The sequence below is a fragment of the Priapulus caudatus genome, unplaced genomic scaffold (genome assembly GCF_000485595.1).
Source record: "Priapulus caudatus unplaced genomic scaffold, Priapulus_caudatus-5.0.1 Scaffold89, whole genome shotgun sequence".
In the NCBI taxonomy this organism is placed as follows: domain Eukaryota; kingdom Metazoa; phylum Priapulida; class Priapulimorpha; order Priapulimorphida; family Priapulidae; genus Priapulus; species Priapulus caudatus.
In genome coordinates this window covers 273,541-297,545 of record NW_014577150.1, presented here as the reverse complement: position 1 = coordinate 297,545, position 24,005 = coordinate 273,541, and the positions used below count along the sequence as shown (strand labels likewise).

Below are 24,005 nucleotides of genomic sequence, written 5' to 3'. Positions count from 1 at the left end.
TCGTTGAAGAGTGTGCCTCCTCGATAAGAATAGCGGCTGCCAACGTTGAACGTCACGAAAGTATGCGATTGTCAGTTTTGATCGTTGGCGCTACAAATAGATGAAGCGTGCATACCTGGCGTATTATGAATGTAATATTACTCGCAAGAAAATTCATTAAAACCGCGACGAATTTGAATGCAAAATCTTAGCTTATTACTTGTCGGTCGTGTTGGCAGTTTTTATAATCCAATAGTATGGCAAGAGTTAGATAATAACACTCATCATGTTATTATCTGACTTCTGAAATATACATATATATATATATACTTATTATATAGTATATATAATTATATATATATGTGTGAGTGTGTGTGTGGTGTGTGCTGTTGTGTGTGTGTTGTGTGTGGTGTGTAGTGTGTGTGTGGTGTGTGTGTGTGTGTGTGTGTGTGTGTGTGTGTGTGGTGCTGTGGGTGTGTGTGTGCGTGTGGTGTGGTGTGTGGTGTGTGGTGTGTGTTGTGTGGTGTGTGTGTTGCGCGCGCGTGTGTGTGTGTGGTGTGACTGATGTGTATTGTGTGTTGTGTGGTGTGCATGCGTGTGTTGTGATGTGTTGTGTGTAGTGTGTCCATGCGTGCGTGCGTGCGATGCTGTGCAGTTCGTGCGTGTGTGTGGTGTTTTACATGAATCAAATGTACCGATGGTAACGTCAGGAACGGTCGTCAGATTACGGTGCATGGCGGCGACACAAGTATACTGGGCCTCAGAGGCTTGAATGGGTTGTCGTGAGGGTTTCCATTCCCAAGAAGCCAGTCCTCAGATGCGTGCGTCTCGCAGTGCTGCTGCAAGCTGCATGGATTAAAACACAGGACATCTTCAGTAGAGAAAAGTTACCTAAACCATCTTAATTAGAACTAGAAACTAGATAATTAATTGAGTGGATTATTCTACCTCCATGATCAGTGTTCCTTATCACGAAATCGTTAGAGCGAGCGACCCTCATCAAAGTAAGCATTGGTATGCGCATGCGCAATGCGTGTACGTTGTATGTGCATGTGTGCAAGCTAGGCGCATACAAGCTGGGTATACCCCAGACAAATTGTACTACCAACGTTTCATTGGCGGATTCGGGAATAGACCAAGAGGGCGGTCAAAATCCACCAGTTGTGTGTGTGTGTGTTGGTCCAGTGGCGCATTTTAGTGCTTCAGACGATTCCTGGCCTCTAATGAATACTAAAATTGTAGGAGGATAAGTAAATTGAAGATTTAAAGGGCTTCAAATGACTGCTTCGCGTTTTTTCACATGTTTTCTGGTATCGATCCTTGGACAGGTGACCGGTTTGAGGTTTAGAGGTCCGAGGTTTGTTATACGTACACCGTGCCAAAAATGTCTATTCATTCCTTCCAAATTTACACATTAGATGTACTTAACATTGGTTTTCCATTTCCAGTGTATTTCTTAGAAATCGACTACACTGCGGTAATTTTTTTCGTATCGGCGTTACTTTCTGTATCATCGTTGTGAGTCTTCGCCACTATAATTTGATTAAACACTGTGTAGCTTAATTAATTCCATCATTTCAAAATTTATACAAAGGTGCTATCTGATGCTGCAAATATCAAGCTGTTTAAGTCGTGGGATACAGCACTCCTAACTTACAGCGAGGGATTTTAGACGACAGGCCTTATAAGGCGCGTTCACACGGACGTTTTAGGCCCGAGCCTAATTAGGCCCGTGCCAGATTTGGTCCCATCGAAAACGTCGGACCAGGCCCGAGCCAAATTTTAGCACCAGTTTTCGGCGAGTGGTAGAGCGGTAGAATCGGTTGAGCGGTAGATGCCTTCGACGAAATAAAGTCCAAAACAGTATAAAAATTCGAAAAATTTGATCAGGATGCACGTTTTCAAGATTGATAATTAAATTCGGAACGTAAGTAAACACTGAATCGTAAACAACGCCATCTCGCGACATACTGCCAAAGTATCTGTGAGATATTTGTGCAATAAAATTTATTTGAATTTGAATTTGAATTTGACAGACAGTATTCACTTGCGTACGTGTGAACGCTCCGACTCAAACCGGCCCGAGCCAAATCTAGCCCATTTGGCTCGAGCCAAACCATGACCGTGTGAACGCGACTTATGTCTCGCGTCGGTGCCTCGGTGGTCATCCTCTAAAGGACATATGACAAAATACCACGATACCCGCTTGTACACATATCAGGAGTAAGATAATATAGGATATATCCTATAGATCCTATATTATCTTACTCCTGCACATATCACTAGAACTATACATACCCGGCTACTGTCACAGACACAAGCGTACGGTGAGTGTGTGTCTCTCTTCTTAGTTGCTCGATCTCTGCCTTGTAGGCATCAATCTTCGCTTGTTTTGCGCTCATCATCTTGCACGCGAACCAAAATCAACAGCAGTGTTCGTTGACGCCTATTGATATGTAAACATTAACGTTTAAATACAAAATGGGTCTACTCTGTGGAGTTTATCACAGGGAGTCACACATCCGATTGATGGCCGTATTTATACTGTGCACGCGTTTACTGTGAATAGGTTCTGCAGGCGTAGTTCTCGGATTTGCACCCAGGAAATGATGCATCCGGTTTTCGCGGATGGAGTAGCGAATGCTCTCAATCAGCGTGGAGATTACCGCTCCTCTAGATCGTAGATTTGTCAACAATACTACGGGCAGTGGAGATAAACGAGGAGATTTTTTTGTGGGTTTCTCACGCCCATGCAGCCTCTCCGTCCATGTTCATCTTTATATAAAGAGCTAATGTGTTTCGGCTCATTCTTAGGCACCCAATCTTCTCAGATGTATATACACAACACCCTATACTGTGTCATCGGGTATAAGCTCTATGTTCGCGTATACCCCTCAGCAGTACCAAAACAAAGATATTTTATTGAAACTATACGCGCTATCATTTTAATGAAAAAAACCTGCATCCCAATATTCCTCTGTTTTAATTACAAAGCGCCCAGTGATAAAAATAAAGAATGTTTATCTTAATGTTTCCCAATATTGCATCATGAAGCAGGATTATTATTAAGCTAAACTAAAATCTTGGTGAAATTACACATTTAAAGGCACATCATTATCATGTCATCATTATCATCATATAATGATGTCATCATATATGATGTCATCATTATCATCACATCATTAAAGGCATCGTAAAATCACACGCAAATGAGTTGTTTGGTATGTCAAATACCTATCGATGGGTGTCCGTAACCCTGGTATAGCAGGTTGAACGTGCTAGATATGCCTTGTCCTGTGACTGATAGTATCTTCCCTCTCCGAGACATCGAATCAGGAGTCTATCAATAAACTATTGATAGACTCCTGATCGAATCAATGTGCCTGGCTCGATGGCACAGCAGCATTGGCAGAGCTAAGACTCGAACAGCAAATACCGTAGCTTGAGTTGAATTGAATTGCTAGCTTGAGTAATATAACATATCACGCGTCCTTTCCTATGCGTGAGCCTGCCCGCTCCCCGTCGTCTCTCTAGAATTCCCGGCGGGCATATAGCGCGAAACTCGCAATGCTGAACGTTACAGGTACAGTTATAGTACACGTTATAGTTACACAGTTATAGTACGTTACATGTACGTTATAGGCTACAGGTATACGGGGTATACAAGGTCGATCCAATACATAAAACATGCTGCATTACGTCCGTAGTATGCGCGTTAGCCTGTCTAGACATAAGACCATATTTTTACTAACAACCGGCACATCAATTTGTCAGATGAGTACAATCTCCGTAATGAGTCGTCTCTATAATTATATACGGCTCTGACGCCTCGGAATCACCTCCTTGAACCTCCCGGCTCGAAATCACCTGACGGCTCGGAATCAACCTGACGGCTCGGAATCACCTCGGAATTCGCCTCTGGCAGGATGACAAACAACGAACACATTAATTTGAAAACCCGTTTAAAAGACGCCTCGCGGCCTTTGGGTGGGCAGCTTGATAATGATTATATAAAGTTCAAGGTGTGGTCACCGATATAGCGTTAAATTAATGTAATATCTATTTAGCCAGTTAATGATGTGTGTTTACTTAAACCTGATAAGGTAGCATATAAAGAGAAAGTGTTACAGAGAGAATAGAGATACGATTGGCACATACTTTCGTCGATTGCTATAATATACTAAGAAATATGCAGGTGAAAATGTGGTGTTGAAATACACTGATACAAATGCCATTAGTACAATGTCAATGTACAATGATGTTGACTGTGGTGCGTTTCTTGCCGAAGTTAATACTGATCTTACTTCTGCATAACGGCGGACAAACATGTGACAGACAGTGTAACAGAGCTGAGTCGATATGTAGAGTAGGTAATTACAGAATTACAGAAAACTAAAATGGTAAAGTATAATGAGCCAACACCCCGGATAACGCTTCAGATGTTTGTTGGGAAGAACACCGGGGTGGAAGCTCTTAGAATACAGGAAGTGCGCATGTGAAATCTACACGTGAGTAGAACGTGATTTGGTAAAGTCCATTTCAATATTATACGGTTAACCCGACACCTTGGTGATAGCCTAAGCACGTGCAGACTGAATGGTCTTGCACATGCAGGAAATAAGATGACGTCACCCAGCAGTTGTATATATACCAGGAGTAGATAATAGGGACTATCATCCCTATTATCTCTATTATCCCTATTATCTACTCCTGATATATACGACACAACTCGGAAGAAGAAAGGGTTGGTCGTTGGTTGTGTCGTTCTCTCGCTGTGTACGCACGCATACCGACGAGGTTGAAAGGAAAGACAGACGGACTGAAAGACTGACTGACGGACTCAGAGACTGACGGACGGACAGACGGGAAGAAATATATGCATTGGTAACACACTTATCTGGACTCTTGGTCACGATTGTACTGTGGCTGACAATAAAATTACTATGCGTGGAAAACTTCACTCATCGAGTTGTGTTTGATCATTGATGTTACCTCCGCCACGACGCTGCATCAAACACAGAGCATTACCTGACATCTCCTTCAAGCTTCACCGCAAACACGAAACGAGTAGAACAGTTAGTAACACAACGCAAGAAGAATAAACAATATCTAACCTACGATCACGTGCCTACATACAGTCGGGCATCTCTCGACGTATCACACTGAACTGGGAAAAGTAATAGACGAAATTACAACAGCTTGTTCAAGAAATGTCTGAACCGATGAATGTCTCTATTTCTATCCTTGGAGGAGAAATCAATTTGCCAAATAAGTGGCAAGTTATGATTACCCAATATTACGTTATATACGTTATTATATACTACGTTTTCCCGCCAGCCCGCGGTCCACCTGAACCTATAAGTAGAATAGGTGGAATTAGAGGGTATAACTGTCAGCAATAAACGGTGCAAACATTGCGCGACAGCAGGAGCGAGTGACTCACTGACTCATCCAGTCACAGATTAGCTGCGTCACTGCAGCACACAGATCGTCGAAGCCACAGGCACTTGAAGCATATCAACTGTAAGCGCACGGCGCCGCCATTGCGCGTACACTAATACATAGATATATGAGCTCTATGGGCTCATATATGGGCTCTTATATCTATGTATTAGTGTACGCGCAATGGCGGCGCCGTGCGCTTACAGTTGATATGCTTCAAGTGCCTGTGGTCGAAGCTGCATGCGCGAACCCGTCACATATACCTATTAGTTCGCGTATATAGGCATTTATAGCACATCTCCCAACCACGCCGTACTAATAACGCAGTATTTTATTCACGTTAATACCATAATGGTTGTGAAAAGTCTCGCGCGCAAGCTAGATTTCATACAGTACGCATGAACGACTCTATTTCCCCCTTTTTTCTCTCTTCTATCTAATCTATATTTGAGTTCGTATGTATGTATGTATCGTACCCTATGGCCGGCCAAACCGCCCAAGCGATCTGGATGCAATTTTTAGAGGGTGATTTCCTATACCCGGGGAGTGTTCCTAGACGAAAAAGATCCGTCAATTCGTGAAATTCCAGACAATGTCAGCACTCACTGTACAGTGCTGCCACACACACACAAAATCGATGAGTATTTATCTCCCTCACCTCATCAGCTGCTGGTGTTGTGAAACCGAAACCAATACTAAAACAGAGCACAACCACGACCAGTTCACAGGTCCTACTCACTGAGTTCAGAGATTCAGTTGAGATGCTACGATCTCAGAATGCATTGTACCATTCGAAAGCTATGCCTTTTCTCATTCAGTAGAAATATTTCTTAATTTCAATGTGCATGGTTGCGCGTCAAGCATTCACTAGACAATATCCAGTGGACACAGACCCCACTCGCTGGCCTGGCTCTATTTCTCCCTTTTTTCTCTCTTATTACTATATCTGATGTAAGGCCATATGTGACACACCTTTTTTGTGTCAGCGCCTGCGTTGCAGCATGTTGCACTTAGTAAACTATAGAGAGAGCACAGAGAGCGAGAGAGCGCTAACGGAAGGAGGACCAGAAGGAGGGCTAGAGGAGGATAGCCAGGAGCTAGAGAAGAGGGAGCATGGAGCATAAGCATAAGGAAAGGTGCGGAACGACGCGCACGTACGCACGCACCTCAGATACGGGCAACTAAGTGTCTACGGGCCGAGTCATATACCTACGTCTATGGATGGTCGTCTTAATCATAATTAATCATTCCGTGTTAGAAATGTGAACTTCGATCCCTGTGGATAAATTATACAGGACGGCTTAATATTGGCTTGGTATCAAATAATATTGGGTATGCTTGGTAATACTGGGTATATGATGTAACACGGCTCCTGGCTGCATGGCTAGATAAAGTGGTAGGGCCTAGAAATTATAACCAATATCTAATGCGAAATGAAATGCAAATTTGTTCGATCGGGGATAATTTAACAGGGATAAATTAACCAAGTTAAAATTAAGAATACGACATATGACCAATTAACCATAACCGCCAGCTACAACGGCTACAGAGCATCACCTCTGCCATCCACTAATACAACCACGCGCGAACGACACACATCGCCGCATTTTAATTTCCTGCTGACAGAAATGTCGATAGGTACAGTAGTGTTAGTAGCGATTATACATCTGCATCACGCACGTATTTGCACGCTCATTTAGCGATATCATATATGTATAGGCGTGTCTACCTCTTTTGAGCATTTATATATTATATATATTTGTGTGTGTGTGTGTGTGTGTGTGTGTGTGTGTGTGTTGTGTGTGTGTGTGTGCGTGCGTGCGTATGGGTGCGTGCGTGCGTATGCGTGCGTGCGTGCGTGCGTATGCGTGCGTGCGTATGCGTGCGTGTGTGCGTGTGTGTGTGTGTGTGTGTGCGCGTGCGTGCGTACGTATGTGTGTGTATGTTTGTTTGTTTGTTTGTGTATGTGTGTGTGTGTGTGTGTGTGTGTGTGTGTGTGTGTGTGTGTGTGTGTGTGTGTGTGTGTGTGTGTGTGTGTGTGTGTGTGTGTGTGTGTGTGTGTGTGTGCATGTCAGTGTGTGTGTGCATGTGTGTGTGTGTGTGTGTTGTGTGTGTGTGTGTGTGTGTGTGTGTGTGTGTGTGTGTGCGTGTGTTGTGTGTGTGTGTGTGTTGTGTGTGTGTGTGTGTGTGTGTGTGTTGTGTGTGTGTGTGTTGTGGGTGGGTTGGTGTGTGTGTGCGTGCGTGCGTGCGTGTGCAAGCGAACGCAATTTCGTAAAGTGGGCAATTTTCTAATCACATATCCCACTATAGATACGATGGCGACACCCTACAAACGAAATGCTGCACCGTTAGCCGGGCTACTTATTCATATATAATCACACTATAATAATAATGTTGAACAAAATTGTTCGCCCATTTAATATTCACTGACTGTCGTCTTTGGTGATAACAGGTCGTGGAGTGCCATTGTTCTGTCGCGTATTTGATATTTATTTTTGTTCTTCATCAACATTCATTCTTGTCTTAACATTCATTCAATTTCACTTTTAGCATTTAACATCTACATTCTACATTTCAACATTTAAATTCCAACTTTTTCGCGTAAATCGCTGACAGAAACAGCGTAAAGTTACAAGAATGAAAAATCGTCATGCCTCTCGACTTCCACGTCAAAAACCAAATGGCAATGGTAAACAGACGATAAAATCGAGCAAGCACAAACATTTTTAGACGAAGCAGTAGAACTTAATCCGCAAGAAAACGCGAAGGTATATGGAAGACGCAACACGTCACAACGTCTCGCAAATGATTCCGTATTTCGCAGTAATTGCAATTGCAATGGGCTACTTAACAGGACTGCGTCTTGGCGCTGATAGTGCAGATGATTTTCGTTTGTTTTTATATCATTTGAAATTTCAGTGAAGTTTCCGTGAGAATGTGTAATTTTGCAAATGGCTACTAGCGATTATTTCTGCGGAGACAATTTTCTGTGGTAACATAAACAAACTATATTAATGCTATATACGATAGGCTGTGGATGTGGTTTACTATTTTAATCGCTTATCTATTTCTTTATCTATTTCTTCTGGCAAATATGTGATACAGGTTTTCAAAATCGTTAGAAGTTAGATGTTACATAAATATAATCCTATCACTTAATGGCATAGTTAGCACTGAAGGTGTGTGTTACCCTAATAAACAACTTTAATTGATTCGCATTTTGTCACGCATAACGTTAAAGATATTTAGCTTTTATATTCGCGTTTATCTTTTATTGTTACATTATTGTATTATACCCTCTATCTCATTTTTAAATTAAATTGCTACGAAACTAACCCGACCTCGTCATTTTTGAAGAATTTATTACATAAAAGATATAGTAGAATGAGTATGAATCATTTGATTGTTTATTTCGAAGAACAATAACTTTTCCTTAATAAATGTTCTATCAAAAACACAGGTCAAACGAATGATGATATATAATAAAAGTTATCCATACATACCACTAATATTAGTATTTATAGAGAAAAACTAACCGCCTTCCTAGCCAATAAATTTTATATCAAAATCGAGAAATTGTTTGTCTGTTCAGATATTTTAATCTAAAAATTTTCTATTCACAGCATCACAGTATTTCATTGTAACGCACGAGTAAATTAAGGTCTTAAACATTAATTACATTGACGTTCTGGATTACTTTAGGAAAGGTTCAATACTGTAATGCAAGAATCTAGTGATATTAACACTCTAAATAGGCAAAACATTAAATATTCACTAATATCCTCTCCAATTCCTTATGTATAACTAACTAAAGCTAATAATTGCTCGTGCATTAATTCATGCATCTAGCGTACACAACTGCCACCCTAAAATGTGTTATCTTTTCAATAAACCGATATTTGAGGATTATGCGTAAGGAACAAATGATACGTATCAATTTTTTACGAAATTCATATAATTAATAACCACACAACGTTTAATACCATGTAATGGTAAGCGTTTATTCCTCTTATCAGTAAATAATTGACATATGGAACGGTTAATTAATTTATTAAGAATATTTATTAATGGGCTACCACCGAAAATCGATAAGACAACATCTCACACTCACATAAAAATTTACAGTAGCATAGCTGTGCTGAACAAGGTCAGCAGAAGAGCGGCTAGGGTGAAGCCATGTGTGATTGCTCCATTACAGTGATCACCAGAACATACGCACGTCCACACGTTTCCATTATCCTGCTTTTGTTTTTCACACTTTTCTTCTACCGGCATCTGGAAACAACCCCTGGCTACCCATGTTGAGTCTATAATAGAAAAGGGGATGTCGCATTTGGGTATGAGTATCAATGAATGTTACAAAAGAAAACTAATCAAATTTCAATGCATATGCCTTATACAGATTTTTACGTCCAAGACTGCCACAATATCGCAATGCACATAATTATTAAATAATCTATCCGAACATTTTATTCCGTTCTAGCCTTGTGTCGTGTAGATGACTTACCATTCTCGCTGAATTTAAATTTGTAACAGGAACCTTTGCAGTCAACGAGTTTTGTTTTGTCACTCGGCATCAGGGTCGTTGTGTCGGCACATTGTGGAGATGATGGTGAATTATCCAGATTTAGGTTCAAGCCTAGGTTGTCTGTGGAGATAGATAGTGAAACAACAGTTTAGCCAAATGCAAATTGGAAATGATTGCATTCGTTTTAAGAGACAATGTTATTCATGTCTTTCTTCCAAATGAACATTTCTCGTTTAAACGTAGCTGGATGTAAAATACCTTCATCATATTGATACGGACAAAGTCCTTGCATAACTAGCACAATTCACGCATCCTTGTAGAAAAGTTCAATCCGATCAGCCACCTCGTTACGCTGTGTCGCAGTAACGGGCATAGTGAATTAGACGTTAATGTTATACCATCCCACGGCAGCCAATATATGAGACAATGCAGCCAATACCCTTTCTCTAATGCGCACCTTGACTAAATCAAGTGACGCACGTGTTCTGAATCATTATCGCTCGACAATAACATATATGCACGCCACCTAAGTAATTTGCTAAATTTATTTCAAAATTCGAATTCAATTTAAAAATTCAGAATTAATTTCAAAATTCACTATAAAACGCAAAATTTACAATTAATTTGAAGACCCAAAATCAATTCTAAATTCAATGTCAAAATTTAAATTCAAACACTGGACTTAATTTTAAAATTAAAACTTAAAACCACATTCGATTTCAAATTCCAACCTTTCTTGAAAATTGTGGAACTGCAACGTTAACATTCATGTGACTTCGTGCCTAAGATGGAATCAGTGGCTTCAACATTAATTTTATTTTTTCTCATGCTCTCTGATTTCCAAGATCATATTGCATCCGGCCAATGTTAAAACCACATTATTGTAAAGGTAATGATTAAGATAATGGTACATTTTTATAACCACTGAAATGACATCGGTCTAAACAAATTCTGTTATTTTTGTCCCCATTTATTGTCATAACAAATATCCGCTGTATTTTGCGTAGCGCCAATAAAGTAACCATTATTATCTGTGTGGATTTCATTACCTTCGTACACGGGTGCCGATGTTCCTGTGTGAATTTTGTTGACTTGAGAAATGGAATAAATTACTCTCATAATTCTTCAGGGCTGTAGCCTCTGGGGGGGGGGGCAAGAAGGCAGCTGCCCTTCAATTTTGGAGCATAATAAAAAAATAAGCTTAGGAAATAATTGTATATAACCCAAAAATAAACTACGGGAACAAGTTACAACAAGTGCCGCAGAGCGACAGCGCTCAACTGACGTGTACTGTAGCCAGGTATTCTTCTGATAAACTCACTGGCAACCGAATCAAGTGCGCCCTCCTGCCACCGCGTTCGCGCTCAGAGCATAATATATTTATAGGATACTACCAGGAGTAAGATAATATAGAATATAGATATATTCTATATTATCTTACTCCTGATACTACTAATACAGATTTAAAATCGATGATAGGCTTTGCTATACCTACTGGTAGTACAGTAATAAAGATACAGCTGTGTAACTTTAATGACTTCGCTATATTAACATGTTATCATGGATATGCGTCGAGCGCGAGCGTAGTGGTGGTGGTGGGGGAGGGTGGGGGTCGGGCTCTAATAGGAAAAGCAGTTCAGTCCTTTGTTAACAGTCAACAAATTCATGTTTAACCCTCCTCTTGGGGGTCAAAGGGTTATCAGACAATTACTCTTCGCACGTCAGCGGAAAGTAGATTTCATGGTCCTTTCAATAAAGTGAATAAATAACAGTAGTCAGCGCTGAAACAATAATGTTTTGCACTCGGTCCTTAGACCATTTCTCAGAAAGTGTCTTGATAGTATCGACCTTTCCCACCCCCCACTTGCCCTTTAGACCTGTGACCTCCACATTTTCGCGCTGGTGATTGGTTTCCTCCCCATCACACTATACATCGCAATATAGAGCGTAGGTTAACGCCGTTGAGATTTGTGCCCGCAAATCCGTATTTTCCCCGTACCTTAAGTTAAGGGGGGGAATATGTCCCGCTGCCATTGAACACACTTAGCTTTGCACCCTTGACCGCAAAATTTCGCCAGCCCGCGTTTTTTTCGCGACCCCCCCCCCCGCCCCGAGCGACAATTATCAAGCCGTACGTCGAGCGGTTGAGATCTTGTGCCTTTGAAAGGACCATAAAATGTGTTTCCACTGACGTTGCGACGAGTAAGGTGTTGATAACCTTATTGACCGCTCAAGAGGAGGTTAAACATGGATCGGTCTGAATCTGCCCTCAATGAGTCATCGCGTTCTCATATTCATGGCCCACATCCCATACATCTAGTGAAGGACCATGATGTTCTGGATAGGCCAACGGAGTACAGCACAGGATTACGGCTTCAAGGGTCCTGTGGCATCGAATACCATCCCAGATTGTTTGTATATAGTTTACCTGTTTTCATGTGTATTTTCTATCTTTTATCCATTTAACTATCAATTTAAAAAAAATAAAACTAGAGTTAGGTAAGAAAATAGCAGTCACAGATGCACCAAATTTAAAACAGGAGTTTCAGTGCACGCGATTTATATCAACCAAATCGGGAATTTGGAGGTATATCAATATGCAGAAGGTTGCTGAATGATGTGTACAGCATACTGCGTTCATGCTGCATATCTGCGCCTACAAAGGTGTACACTACGCACGACTTAAATGTTAGGTTTATAACCGTTAGTAACAGACTCAGATGAGCCCAGACGCTCTGCGGCTCTGTATTTCTATATAGTGGATTTACAGTATAGCTTGGCCGAGGCGATTCTTAAGGACCCCCCCCTATACAACCCACCCACTCACTACCACCACCTCAACCCACTTACCCCCCCCCTCTTACCCAATCCCATCCACCACCACCACCACCACCACACACCACCCAACATCCAAACCACCACCCACCAACCACCACCACTACCAGCACCCGGCGTCATAATATTGCGGCTGGACAAAGTGAAATTCGTTGACTCTCTGCACAACGCCATATGTCACCCCAAGGCCGGCTATAAGGAGTACATTGGTGCTACTTTGTAATCTTACCTGGACTGTGTGGCCTGCATTTCGTACGATCAAAGTAGTATCTGGCTGCTTCGATTTGCTTCCACAATAGCAAGGCCAGATACAAGCCCGCCTGGAACACTGCCGCCAGGACTCGCCGCGTAGGCCTCCCCGCTCCCACGCCGCGCCTACCTAATCACCATCGGAATGCGGGGTGCGGTTAGGAGCCCATTCAGAGGCAGTGGGTTAGGATCGCGCTTTATCGTTCGCGTGTGCCAGGAGGGGGGGGGCGTGCAGAGCAAGACCTTGCTGGTCAGGAGCATGGAGAAATCACACTCTCCCCCTCGCCCCCGGAGCGGTGGGAGTTAGGGTTTGGCGTGTACGTGCTCGCAGGCTCTTACCCTGGCACAATCGCATAGCCAAAACATAGTAATAACGTCGTCGCACGGTAGGCGGAGTGCGATACGGTCAGGGATCGGTGCGTAAGCGGCGGCAACCCTACTCCGACAATTACAGGTATTTCATGTCCTTACGCCTTTACAGAGGTATAATACAGTGTACGGACATTTAAATTAGTGAGGTGATTATGCAATTAACGGTTATAATTAGGTAGCAGCGCGCCGAATGTGAGGGTGGATCGTCGCTACGTATTCTTCTCGCGGGTTTGCGATCAGCCCGAGGAGATTCACGTACGGATTCTTAGAAAAAAACTGACAGATTCCACAGTACTTATCCTTCCATCCCTGGGTGATTTAGTTTCATGCAGCATCACTATATAGTCATAATTTCATAAACTTCAAATCTCAATGGAAGCTGTTAAATGCTCGTGTTCAACGACCATTTCCTGGTAACATGATTAATGCGGCCTCCGTGAGGGAATAATAGTAACACTTCCGGAGAATGGCATACGTACAGTATGCAATAGCTTGTCACGGTTATACAAATTGTATTGTCATCAACAGTATCATGCTCAGTAAAGTTATTATTCATAATCAGTAGGTATGTTCTCTGATTTTGCCACAGTGGTTGGTTTACGAGAACAGGGTCTTACGGGTATATTCGAAGTTAGGGGAAATATCGAGCCGCTAGCTAGCAATGTCTTATACGTGTTGCCCCTATTTGGGACTAAATATTTTTTTTGGTCGGGGGGGTTTGGGTCGCCTGCCGTGAGTCGTCGCACATCACGCGACCCGCGTTGGGCAAACTCCACGGACAGATGGCGCTCTCGCCTCTGGCTCAATTCCTACGTGTGCTCTCTGGCTCAAATTCTACGTATCCTGAGTGTGGGAAGGGGGCGCGCAGGCAGTTTGCCGCGTGGGCGTGTGTGGGTGGCCGTGCGCGTGGGCTCGTTGTTCGGCTCGCGGTTCTGGGTCGAGGTTATATGTCACACCCCTCACAGCAAGTCCTATCCACCGGAAACCATCCGCAGCCTACGCGCCCTACTCCCTAACCTTAACCCTAACCCTAACCTTAATTAAATTTAATTATAACATTACTAAATTTAATTAAATTATTTAAAAAAAAATTTAAATTCAATTATTGTAAATAAATCATGTAAATATTTGCGTTAATTGGAAAAAAATAGTTAAATAGATAAAGATAGAAAAATAAAAAGATAGAAAAAAATAATATAAATAAACAGATTCGAACTAACGACCTTCAGAAGTAACGCCAGCCGCTCTCCCGATTCGGCTATTAAGCTTTATTAGAATTATATATTATAGATGTGTCATGCATACATGCATACATGCATCGGTGCGGTGGTTTCTGGGATAGCCTGCTGTGAGGGGTGTGATATAACCCTAACAGCGAGTCTGCGCGTCTACGGGGGCGGGCCGTTCCGGCGCGCGCAATCATCCCCGACCGCACGCGCAAACGTACGCGTGTTGTGGCCGGGCGCGCGCGGGAATCTCCTCTCCCATAACACAGGCACTTGAAGCGTTTCAATAAAATATAATGCTAACTAAATACGAAATCTATTTACTACAAAATTCTTAATGTTTCTATAGGCCTACTCTCTTTCACCTATTATCGCCGATAGTTTCCTACCATTGCATTACCGGCTGCCATTGCTCTCGCGGCGCGACTGTTGCACGCTTACACTCATATATAGAGTAAGATATAAGTAAGATATAAGAGTCAGATATAAGAGTTTATATAGATAGAAGAGTATATATCTTACTTTAAGTTGTTGTAAGCGTTAACTGTTGTAAGCGTGCAACAGTCGCGCCGCGAGAGCATTGGCAGCCGGTAATGCAATGGTAGGAAACTATCGGCGATAATAGGTGAAAGAGAGTAGGCCTATAGAAACATTAAGAATTTTGGCAGTAAATAAATTTCGTATTTAGTTAGCATTATATTTTATTGAAACGCTTCAAGTGCCTGTGTCCCATAATGTGGCAACAACGTAATAACTATTCAGGTGTTCGTGTTTATATGCTGTGAACCGCGCTGGAAAAGTCGGTTGCGCGGTGTAATTCATTTCGCGCGCCCGGGACTTTGGCGCCGACGAGACGTTAATATCTCAGCCGACATCTTAATAAATCAAATAACTTGTATCGATGACGGGACTGGAAAAAAAAGTGCGCGGAAGGAGCTCTGAGAATTCCAGTTCGACGAGCGTCACTTTTGTGCCGACATGGAACAACTGTGACCTATTGTGCTCTACAATTTTGTACGGATTTCCACTCAAACAGATAGGTGCATGCATCATATGCCATTTGCGCTCTAGGGTGTTGAGTCTGGGGACTGATGAGGCTAAGGCTGCTGTGAGGGCGGCGGCAGGAAGGTGCACAACGACCAGGAAATAACGGGAGGAACTTCTTTGTGCGCACATACTCCTGTGATAACATCCAAAATTAACCCTGGCTCTGTGGGAGAATTGGCCACCAAGGAAACGTCGCGGAGTAAACGTGTCAGTGCGCATAAGAACGGCTGTAGGCATTTTACACTCATCGATGCCGTTCACTATACTCCTGCTTGACTCAATAGAGGGGAGCTTCACTCTCAATGGCAGGCAGCGGCAAGCTACACATGCTAAGCAACGGCTAATTAAGCGATTGCACCGATTGACCAGGTTGCTTGATTTGCAGACGACCAACACATGTGCGGAGGAGAAGACTACTGCCGTTATTATCATTAAAATTTTTCTGGCTACGTCAATCAATTGAGATATCGAAGTTTAACATCTATACAAACCCATCTATGTGTATTAGAGTCAGCGTTTACTCTAGGAGTGGCAGGAAGCTGGTACTATCAGTTGAGGATGCACACCAGCCTCTGCTAATCAGGTTAACTGCTGGTATGTGGAAGAGCCAATCCAGTCATTTTCAGGACCAGTAGCGCAGGAGGCAGAATCCTCTGCCAGTACCAGCCACAGATATATGGTAGCAAGCCAGCAATGAGTGAGGTAGAAAACGAGCCCAGTGTAGTACGGCGTTTTAGCGTTGAGATAGAGACATGGGGAATTTGGCACACTAGTAATGCAAATGTTCGGAGACCCGCCCGGCGATGGACCCAGAATACATTAGCTACATAATTAAGAGCACACATAATTCAGCGTGAACGGAATACATTTTAGAATGGTACGAACACATTAACCTCAAGAAGAAAGAAGAAAGCGACGCGGTTTATCCAACGGCCATCATTAAGGCAGGCAACATCATTGGTATTCATATATTCATCACTACATCAGCATGGATGGTCCAGTTGATACATCAGAAGCATAACGCAATATGGAACGCATCTGTGGCAGAGGATGGATAACTGTAACCAGTGGGAGGTAGCCAGCATCTGCATTCTGGCTGCCACAGGTATGATGCCGACAATAAAAGGCTGTAATAGTGCACACCGGCACATAAACAACCCATGGATTCTCTGTCACCACCGTAGGAATTGCAACCAGAGAGCGTGCAAGTAGCAAACGGGCTTCGGCATGGAATAAGGATGAGGAGGCAGCCAGCGAAGTTGAGAGATAACTATACCCAGTGGAAAGATTTCTTCACTCACCAGAAATCCAAGAGCTGATGCAATGTGCTTTTCATCGTGTATTAGCCAGGGAGTAGTGTAGAATTGAAACGTCAGGCCAGGTGGGGGGGGGGGCAAAGGGGGCCAGCACGGTCGGCTGGTCAAGCTGTGACAACCTGATAATAAGTGGGTCTGGTGAGATCGTGTGCTTTATTGGACCCAAAAGATTAGGTGTAAAATAAACCCCAATATACTCAGTCCTGGGAAGGACGAACCTGGTATGGCCAATGTCAAGGTCAAATCGGACTATCAGTAGTGCCCACTGGGTAATGGGGACTAAGGAAACCTAGAAGTAGGAGTCGCCCACGTAGTTGGCATAGTTGTAGTTACACTACAGTGTCAGGTCGAGGAAGGGAAACCATTATAGAAAGAGACATGGTAACCAATTGGTCTGTAACCACCAAGAGTGATACCCAAGTGAGAAGATCAAGAGGTAGGGTTATTCGAACGACTACCACACGAGCAGAGGAAAAGCTAGTGATGCGCTTCAGCTTCTTAGGAGGAATCGGCAGTCAGACTGCTAAGGGTATGCGCTTCCCACTATTTAGCTAGGTAGCTTTAGGTGGGGAATTATTTAGGTAGGTTTATTTAGGTGGAGAAAAATTAGAGGTCGGGGACCGAGTACAGCCATTTTCTGGGCAGGGAAGCGGTGTTGTAATTGGTGGAATGGTGCGATCTGTGTTATAAGTTATGCGCCATCATTATTTCGAGAATAAAATTGTAGTGACTACGAGAATCGCTGGAAGTGTCACCCACCCATGCGCAGTGTTTTCTTGTGGGGGAGGGTTTCGTTTTGGATTGACGGGATGGTCTAGCAGAGGCGGATCCAGGGCTGAAGCTAGACAGTATTTTTCCAGATTTTAAGGGCACATCCCCCAATAAGGGCACACCACCCCACAGTGGGCGCCGTTAGGCGCGGAAGCACATGGCGGGGGGTCTGGGGGGCCTCCCCCAAGAAATTTCCAAATTTCAAGGGTTCCTGGGCACAAAAATGAGCACCATTTGAGCACACATTTAGTCAAGCAGCAATAGCTAAAAACCATATGGAATGTTATTTCTGCATTTTGCCTGCGCTTTGCATACCAGCAATTAATGCAGAAGGATTCAAGCACTTCCCTTCTTTTTCAGATATCAAAGCTAGTTTTGTTACCATGTAAAATTTTTATTTCCTTCAAGTCCTATCAATGAATCAGAAGAAAAAGAAAACAAATAAAGAATATAGCCAAATTCCATCAAATTGTTTTCTGTATTTTTTAGCGCAAAATTTCGAAGGGCACTTTGAAATCTAGACCGTATTTCCCAATACGGCAAATACGGTCTGAATCCGCCCCTGTCTATGTCTAATCTCCTGGTCTCTAAACACTGGAGAAATTGAAATAATATGCGGCCCATCTGTCGAGAGATTGGAGATAAAGAGACTGTGATGGTTAAGAGCGGTTCGCACTATATTGAGCAAGCTGCGCAGCGTTCGCAGCGCGGCCGTCTGTGCTACTGGCTACAGGCAGGTCCTCGAGCCGATGGTCGGAATAGATACAGTCACTGAACGATCATCGAAGGGTGAGTCGGTATATATCGCAACCATGCAGACACAATTGAGACCCGCCCCAACCCCACCCCACCCCACTCCCCACCACAATTGAGACCCACCCCACCCCATTGAGACCCGCCCCAACCTTCTCCCCTCTGATACAATTGATACAATTAGTGAAACAGCACAATCCACTTCTCTTAAAGGTCATGAGGTGTGAACGGAGGGTTAATATTCTCCCCCTTAACTTAGGGTATAGGACCTGCACTGAGGAATCACAGAATTGCGGCACAAATGTGAACGGTTGACGATTGCTTTTGATATGTAAGAGAAGCCTTCATCTTGGAAATATTAGGTCACATGTCAAAGGCCATTGAAGCAAAGTGGGTGGAATTTTCGACAATTGTGGAAGATATGGTCTGAATGGACTGATGGACCAAGTGGAATGTATGCAATCAAGAGCGTATAAAGAAGGCCTTCTTTATACGCTCTTGATGCAATGTATTTTCCCATTGTAAAAAATGCAAAGAGTAGATGTGTGGTGACGTTTTCACCCCGAAGGAGTGGGTTGAATGTTGATTTGTTAATTACTGCTAACAATGGACTGAGCTTCTTTTACTAGTGGAGCCTATATATACTTGTGTAGATGTGAAAGGCTACAATTTCACAGTCAAATATATTAGATTTATGAGGTTTTATCATTTATATAAGATGCATTCCGTACCTCAAATGCTTCACTGTATAAGAAGGCACCAGCGCCATATGTCTTAATTGTTTTACAAGTTTACACATGAATTAATTCTTACCAGCTTCGTCTGCATTGCAGCTAGTTGACCATAATATATTCAATGCATTACAATAGCGCTCCTAATCGAGCTCGGTTGCCCGAGACGCCAAGGATATATCCAATCGAAGATCCAATTCAATAAGGCGGGTCTCTCTCTCTCTCTCTCTCTCTCTCTCTCTCTCTCTCTCTCTCTCGCTCAATCTCACTCCCCCTCTCTCTCTTTCTCGTTTCCTCTCTCTCTCACTCCCTCCTCCATCTCTCTCTCCCTCCATCGATTCCTTTCCCCCTACCTAGCTCTATCTCTCGTAATTGCTATCTAATACTCCCGCTATCGCTATCTATATCTTCCTATCCCTCTCATCTTTCTTTTCTCCCTCAGATGAGCACTATCGCTCTAGCTGCGCGATATTACGAATAAGTCGTGAAATTCATGAAAAACACATTGATACTGTATTTCGGAAACGCTAAACGAATTCGAATTTGACTTTCCTACTGGTCTTCTCTTGCTCAAAATTAATGTTTGTTTTTAATTTTCATTACATTCTTAAAATTGACGCTGGCACAGACAGTTAGATGGAAACTGTCGGCCTATACAGTACAGTCTAACATTTGGGATACTTCGATCTGCTCTGTATAGCTATATATAACTACTAATATATATTGAAGACGAGTCACTTACTGAAAGTGTCCGACAGTAGCTTTGTGACGAGGTCCCCTCCAGGATGGTTCGAGTACTGGCACTCATAACACTGGGCAGCTTCACCTGTATAATGAGGAAGAATATCACTGGCTATCGTACAAAAACAAAAATCCGATATGTAGTATAATCGGTATGTCACAACAGTCAAAACATATCAGACAGTATAGAAGTTGGGGCACACAACCAACCAAGCTATTGGGATCGTGGCGTTAGGTACTTTTAAAGCCAAAAATTTCATAAAATACACTTATCTCTAAATATTCATTTCCTTGATGTTTACCTAGAAAGGGATTCTTTGAAATGTAAAAATACACGAAAACCTGGATTCCTTCCCGCGATCTTTTACTGGCAGTCCGCCACATTGTGGGCCAATTCCATTGGGGTTTAACACAACTTCAAACGTGTGTAGTTTTTAAAAAAAAAACAAATAGGGGTATGCGTACAACGTTTTAAATACGTACAGACTACGGAGTGAACTACACTGCAACCGGGCAATCAATAAATGGCGGGAAATATCTGCGGGATTATGGTTCGATAGATCTGCAGCAAACTATAATTAATAAGCTGTTTGATGTGCTGACAATCCAGCTCTAAAAATGATTTATTCTAAAAAAACCACGTGCTACGAGTAAAAAGGAGTTTTGCAGTTACATAACATAACTATCGTAAAAAACGTCGGAGTGTGTAAAATAGAGCATGTCCGGATACACAGCCCGAATCTGCAGTGTTGGAGCCTACACATGTTGCTATTTGGGAAAAACACGTGTATGGCGCAGTTCTACAGTAGACCTCGTTGCTCCATGAAGTGTATCATCTTTCAAGACGGTGGAAAAAATATATTTAATGCTATGCCAGCGACGTACACGCCCAGTGCATGCAGCCTGGCTTTCATTTTCAACACGCCATGAAAGCAGCGTGCATTTGTTGGTAGTTCTGGCCGCAGTCACTGCCTTTTTTGTTTATATACTGGGCATTGGTTCATTGACGTGGCCTACCCTGAAGCACAACCCCGCGGGCTATAACCGAGACCGTTTTCTGTAAAGGATTCTCGTCCCCACAAGAGGAAACTATACTAATTTATGTGTCTAGCGCTCTAACCTGTCTCGATGGTATAGAAATACACTGCAATATAAACACTCTGTTTTATAATATATATTATATTATATTATATTATTTATATATATAGTTTGCTATTAGAGATATAAAAATGTTATAAACACGTTAGCATAGATGGCTGGCTCGCCGGCTTATCCGCCAATACAACGTACATGAGGGACATTGAAGGACACGACCAAAGAAATAAGGTAGGTACGCGCACACACGAAATAATACACGCGTACAATAGTACACAATAATACATAAATTACGTACGCGCGCACTCGTAAACTTTAGCTAGGCTGGTATTGTAGGGAAGAAATTACCTTTTTTTTTTACTTTTAACAATCCTTTCCGAAAGCATAAAGAAAGGGTACCAATCTGGCGCGGAATCCATACTTAATTAACGGCAGCAGCATATACGGGATAAAGTTAACCCCCATCGAAAAGCAAACTATTCTTTGTTTAAGCCGATAAAGATTTCAGTCATCGCTGGACAGATTCTGTACGTGTGGATTACACTTGCTAGCTATATTTAGGATACTTCTCGGGGAATAGCCTTGATGAAGGCAAAATGAAGGTGATGTAGGGTACGTGTTTGAGGATGTAGAAGAGGAGGCATAGTAGAAGGAAAACTATTGCTAGATAAGTGTCCCCACCTAACAACGTCGATTTATACTCCTCTAATAGCTCCACATCACGCCACACTCTGCCTGTCCATCCTTTCCCACTTTTTCCCCACATCCCACGTACGTAACCCCTTTGCCAATTCCTGACTGTGCGTGTATAGTGCAAGCATGGTAATTACCAAAAGCGTATAAAGAAGGAATATATTTCTTTATACGCTCTTGTAATTACGTGGGTGAATGATAGTTGGGAGAGGCGTACGATTATCAGGCGAGCAGACAAAATTGCCGCAGCAAAAAGTTTTCAATATTAAAACTATTGTGTCGAGACGAAAGGCGAAACATATGCAATTGTGTCACATGTTTAATAAATGAATGGTCGGTCAATAATACAATGTATATATGTATATATATATATATGTATATATTAATATATATATATATATAAATATATATATATATATATATATATATATATATATATATATATATATATATATATATATATATATATATATATATACTACTATTATGTCGACATCAGTAGCTATTATGAATCAATGTCAATAATTTCAGGATTTTATCCTTGTTTTTTCGGACGTATTTGTCTTCGCTCAGACTATATATAGGTAGCTTTCCAGATTGAGACACTGACGCACACTATTATGATAGTTCATAAGATCCAGAATTAATAATACCTATTATTATTAGCTCTTGATAAGATTTGTGAAATTTTTATACTAGCGGTTTAGAGCGTTCGACGCGGTATTATGGGGGTGATATATGGGACTTATATGATTAGCCTCTCCCCGCACGACACCCACCCGATTATCCTCATCAAGCAAGTCGTGTCTGCAATGTCATATCATAAAAACTGTCAAGCCAAACTGACATAGGGTAAACACAAGTACGTATGTACGGCCCCAGTGAAGCAGTGCAGGCAGTTGATTTCTCCGAGCTACATTCTCCGCCACTGTTTAGTCTGTTTAGTCTGCCTTCATATGGTTTTTAATGGACGTTTTATCTGCCTGGACTTGATTAGTTTACGTACACTTTAAATATAAACCCAAAGAAAACTTAATCACCAGATCGCATTACTCTCAGAAATTTGGAAAATCGTTAATAAGATAACTCGTTCTGCGGTTTCTTTTGACGCACATTATAGTAGTGCTGCAATAGTTAGTAGAGGTGTTTGAAATACCATTGTAGCTTTGGGATATAAAACATAAAATGGATGCATTAAGTTAAATTGTTATTTTCGCTTTGTTGTGCACTTTATTACGTACAAAGAAATTGAAACGCAACCGCTAACCACAACCAGAACAGCCGCAAATAGTTACAGGGTCGTAGCTAGCAGGGGGGGGGGCAAGGGGGGCAGCAGCTGCTGCAGCGTTTTCTATTCTGAACCTGACACGCCAACGTGAAGTCTGCCTTCACCCTTGTGTGCGGATCGACAGTCAGGATAAAAATTATGGTCGATGAAAATGCGTAGACCTACTGGCGTGCGATTATATGGATGGATGTGGGGTGCGGCAACGTCGTCGTAAAGCGATCTCTTGCGCAATTCCTTCTTTATTATCGTACGTTCTGTGACGACACGCTTTACACAGGAAGATGTCAATTTTGTTCCGGATGTTCTTGGAAACGCATGGCTGCGTGTTTACTGCGATCACTGAGATCAGATCAGATGGGACTCGCTTCGCGCCCGATCCCTCGTGTAGTATAACTGGGTCCGGGTATGCTGGTCACTTATATTCGGGAGCACTGATCCGTAAACATTGTACTGCAGCAATGCATGCCAATGACAGTCGGCTCACAGGCATTTATAACCTCAGGCAGTTTGATCGCCCGTACAGCAGCCTCATCGTAATGTATTTACGCCTGTACATCAGTACAGGAAAGATGTTCGCTCCCCGTAATAACAAACAGAAGATCCACACGACTCTGTGCATCCATGCTCGAGATTTAATCCACGTTCCTTATAATAGGTAGATATTATTATATGCCATAAAATCCCCATACATCCATGTAAAATGCTATAAATATATAGTGTAGTCGGGAAACCACAACACAGGGGAATTCACTAGGTTTATAGTTAAACTGTGAAAACTCAAGAATAAAGCAATAAGACAGAAATAGCGCACGCGATAACATTTACGCAATATTATTGCAATATTTCAAGCGCAACACACACACACACACACACACACACACACACACACACACACACACACACACACACACACACACACACACACACACACACACACAC

General features: G+C 42.3%; 1 protein-coding gene and 1 long non-coding RNA gene across 3 annotated transcripts in view; both read right to left on the bottom strand.

The window, feature by feature from the left end:
* Positions 1-3,309, bottom strand: part of LOC106804839 — a 4,444-nt gene extending 1,135 nt beyond the window's left edge. Inside the window, exons 1-3 of one of the 2 annotated variants that reach the window (XR_001393372.1) lie at positions 3,214-3,309; positions 2,278-2,425; positions 675-825 (exon numbers count right to left, since the gene is read on the bottom strand). This is a non-coding gene — a long non-coding RNA (uncharacterized LOC106804839). Of the gene's footprint in view, positions 1-674; positions 826-2,277; positions 2,853-3,213 lie in introns of those variants that run through there. The other variant, XR_001393371.1, reaches the window with a different exon arrangement.
* Positions 3,310-8,801: 5,492 nt separating this feature from the next.
* LOC106804834 overlaps positions 8,802-24,005 on the bottom strand; it is a 15,566-nt gene continuing 362 nt past the window's right edge. Inside the window, exons 2-4 of the mRNA XM_014806188.1 lie at positions 19,992-20,075; positions 9,929-10,069; positions 8,802-9,728 (exon numbers count right to left, since the gene is read on the bottom strand). Of these exons, the coding sequence (XP_014661674.1) occupies positions 9,541-9,728; positions 9,929-10,069; positions 19,992-20,075 (413 nt within the window). The 3' untranslated portion in view covers positions 8,802-9,540. The remainder of the gene's footprint in view (positions 9,729-9,928; positions 10,070-19,991; positions 20,076-24,005) is intronic.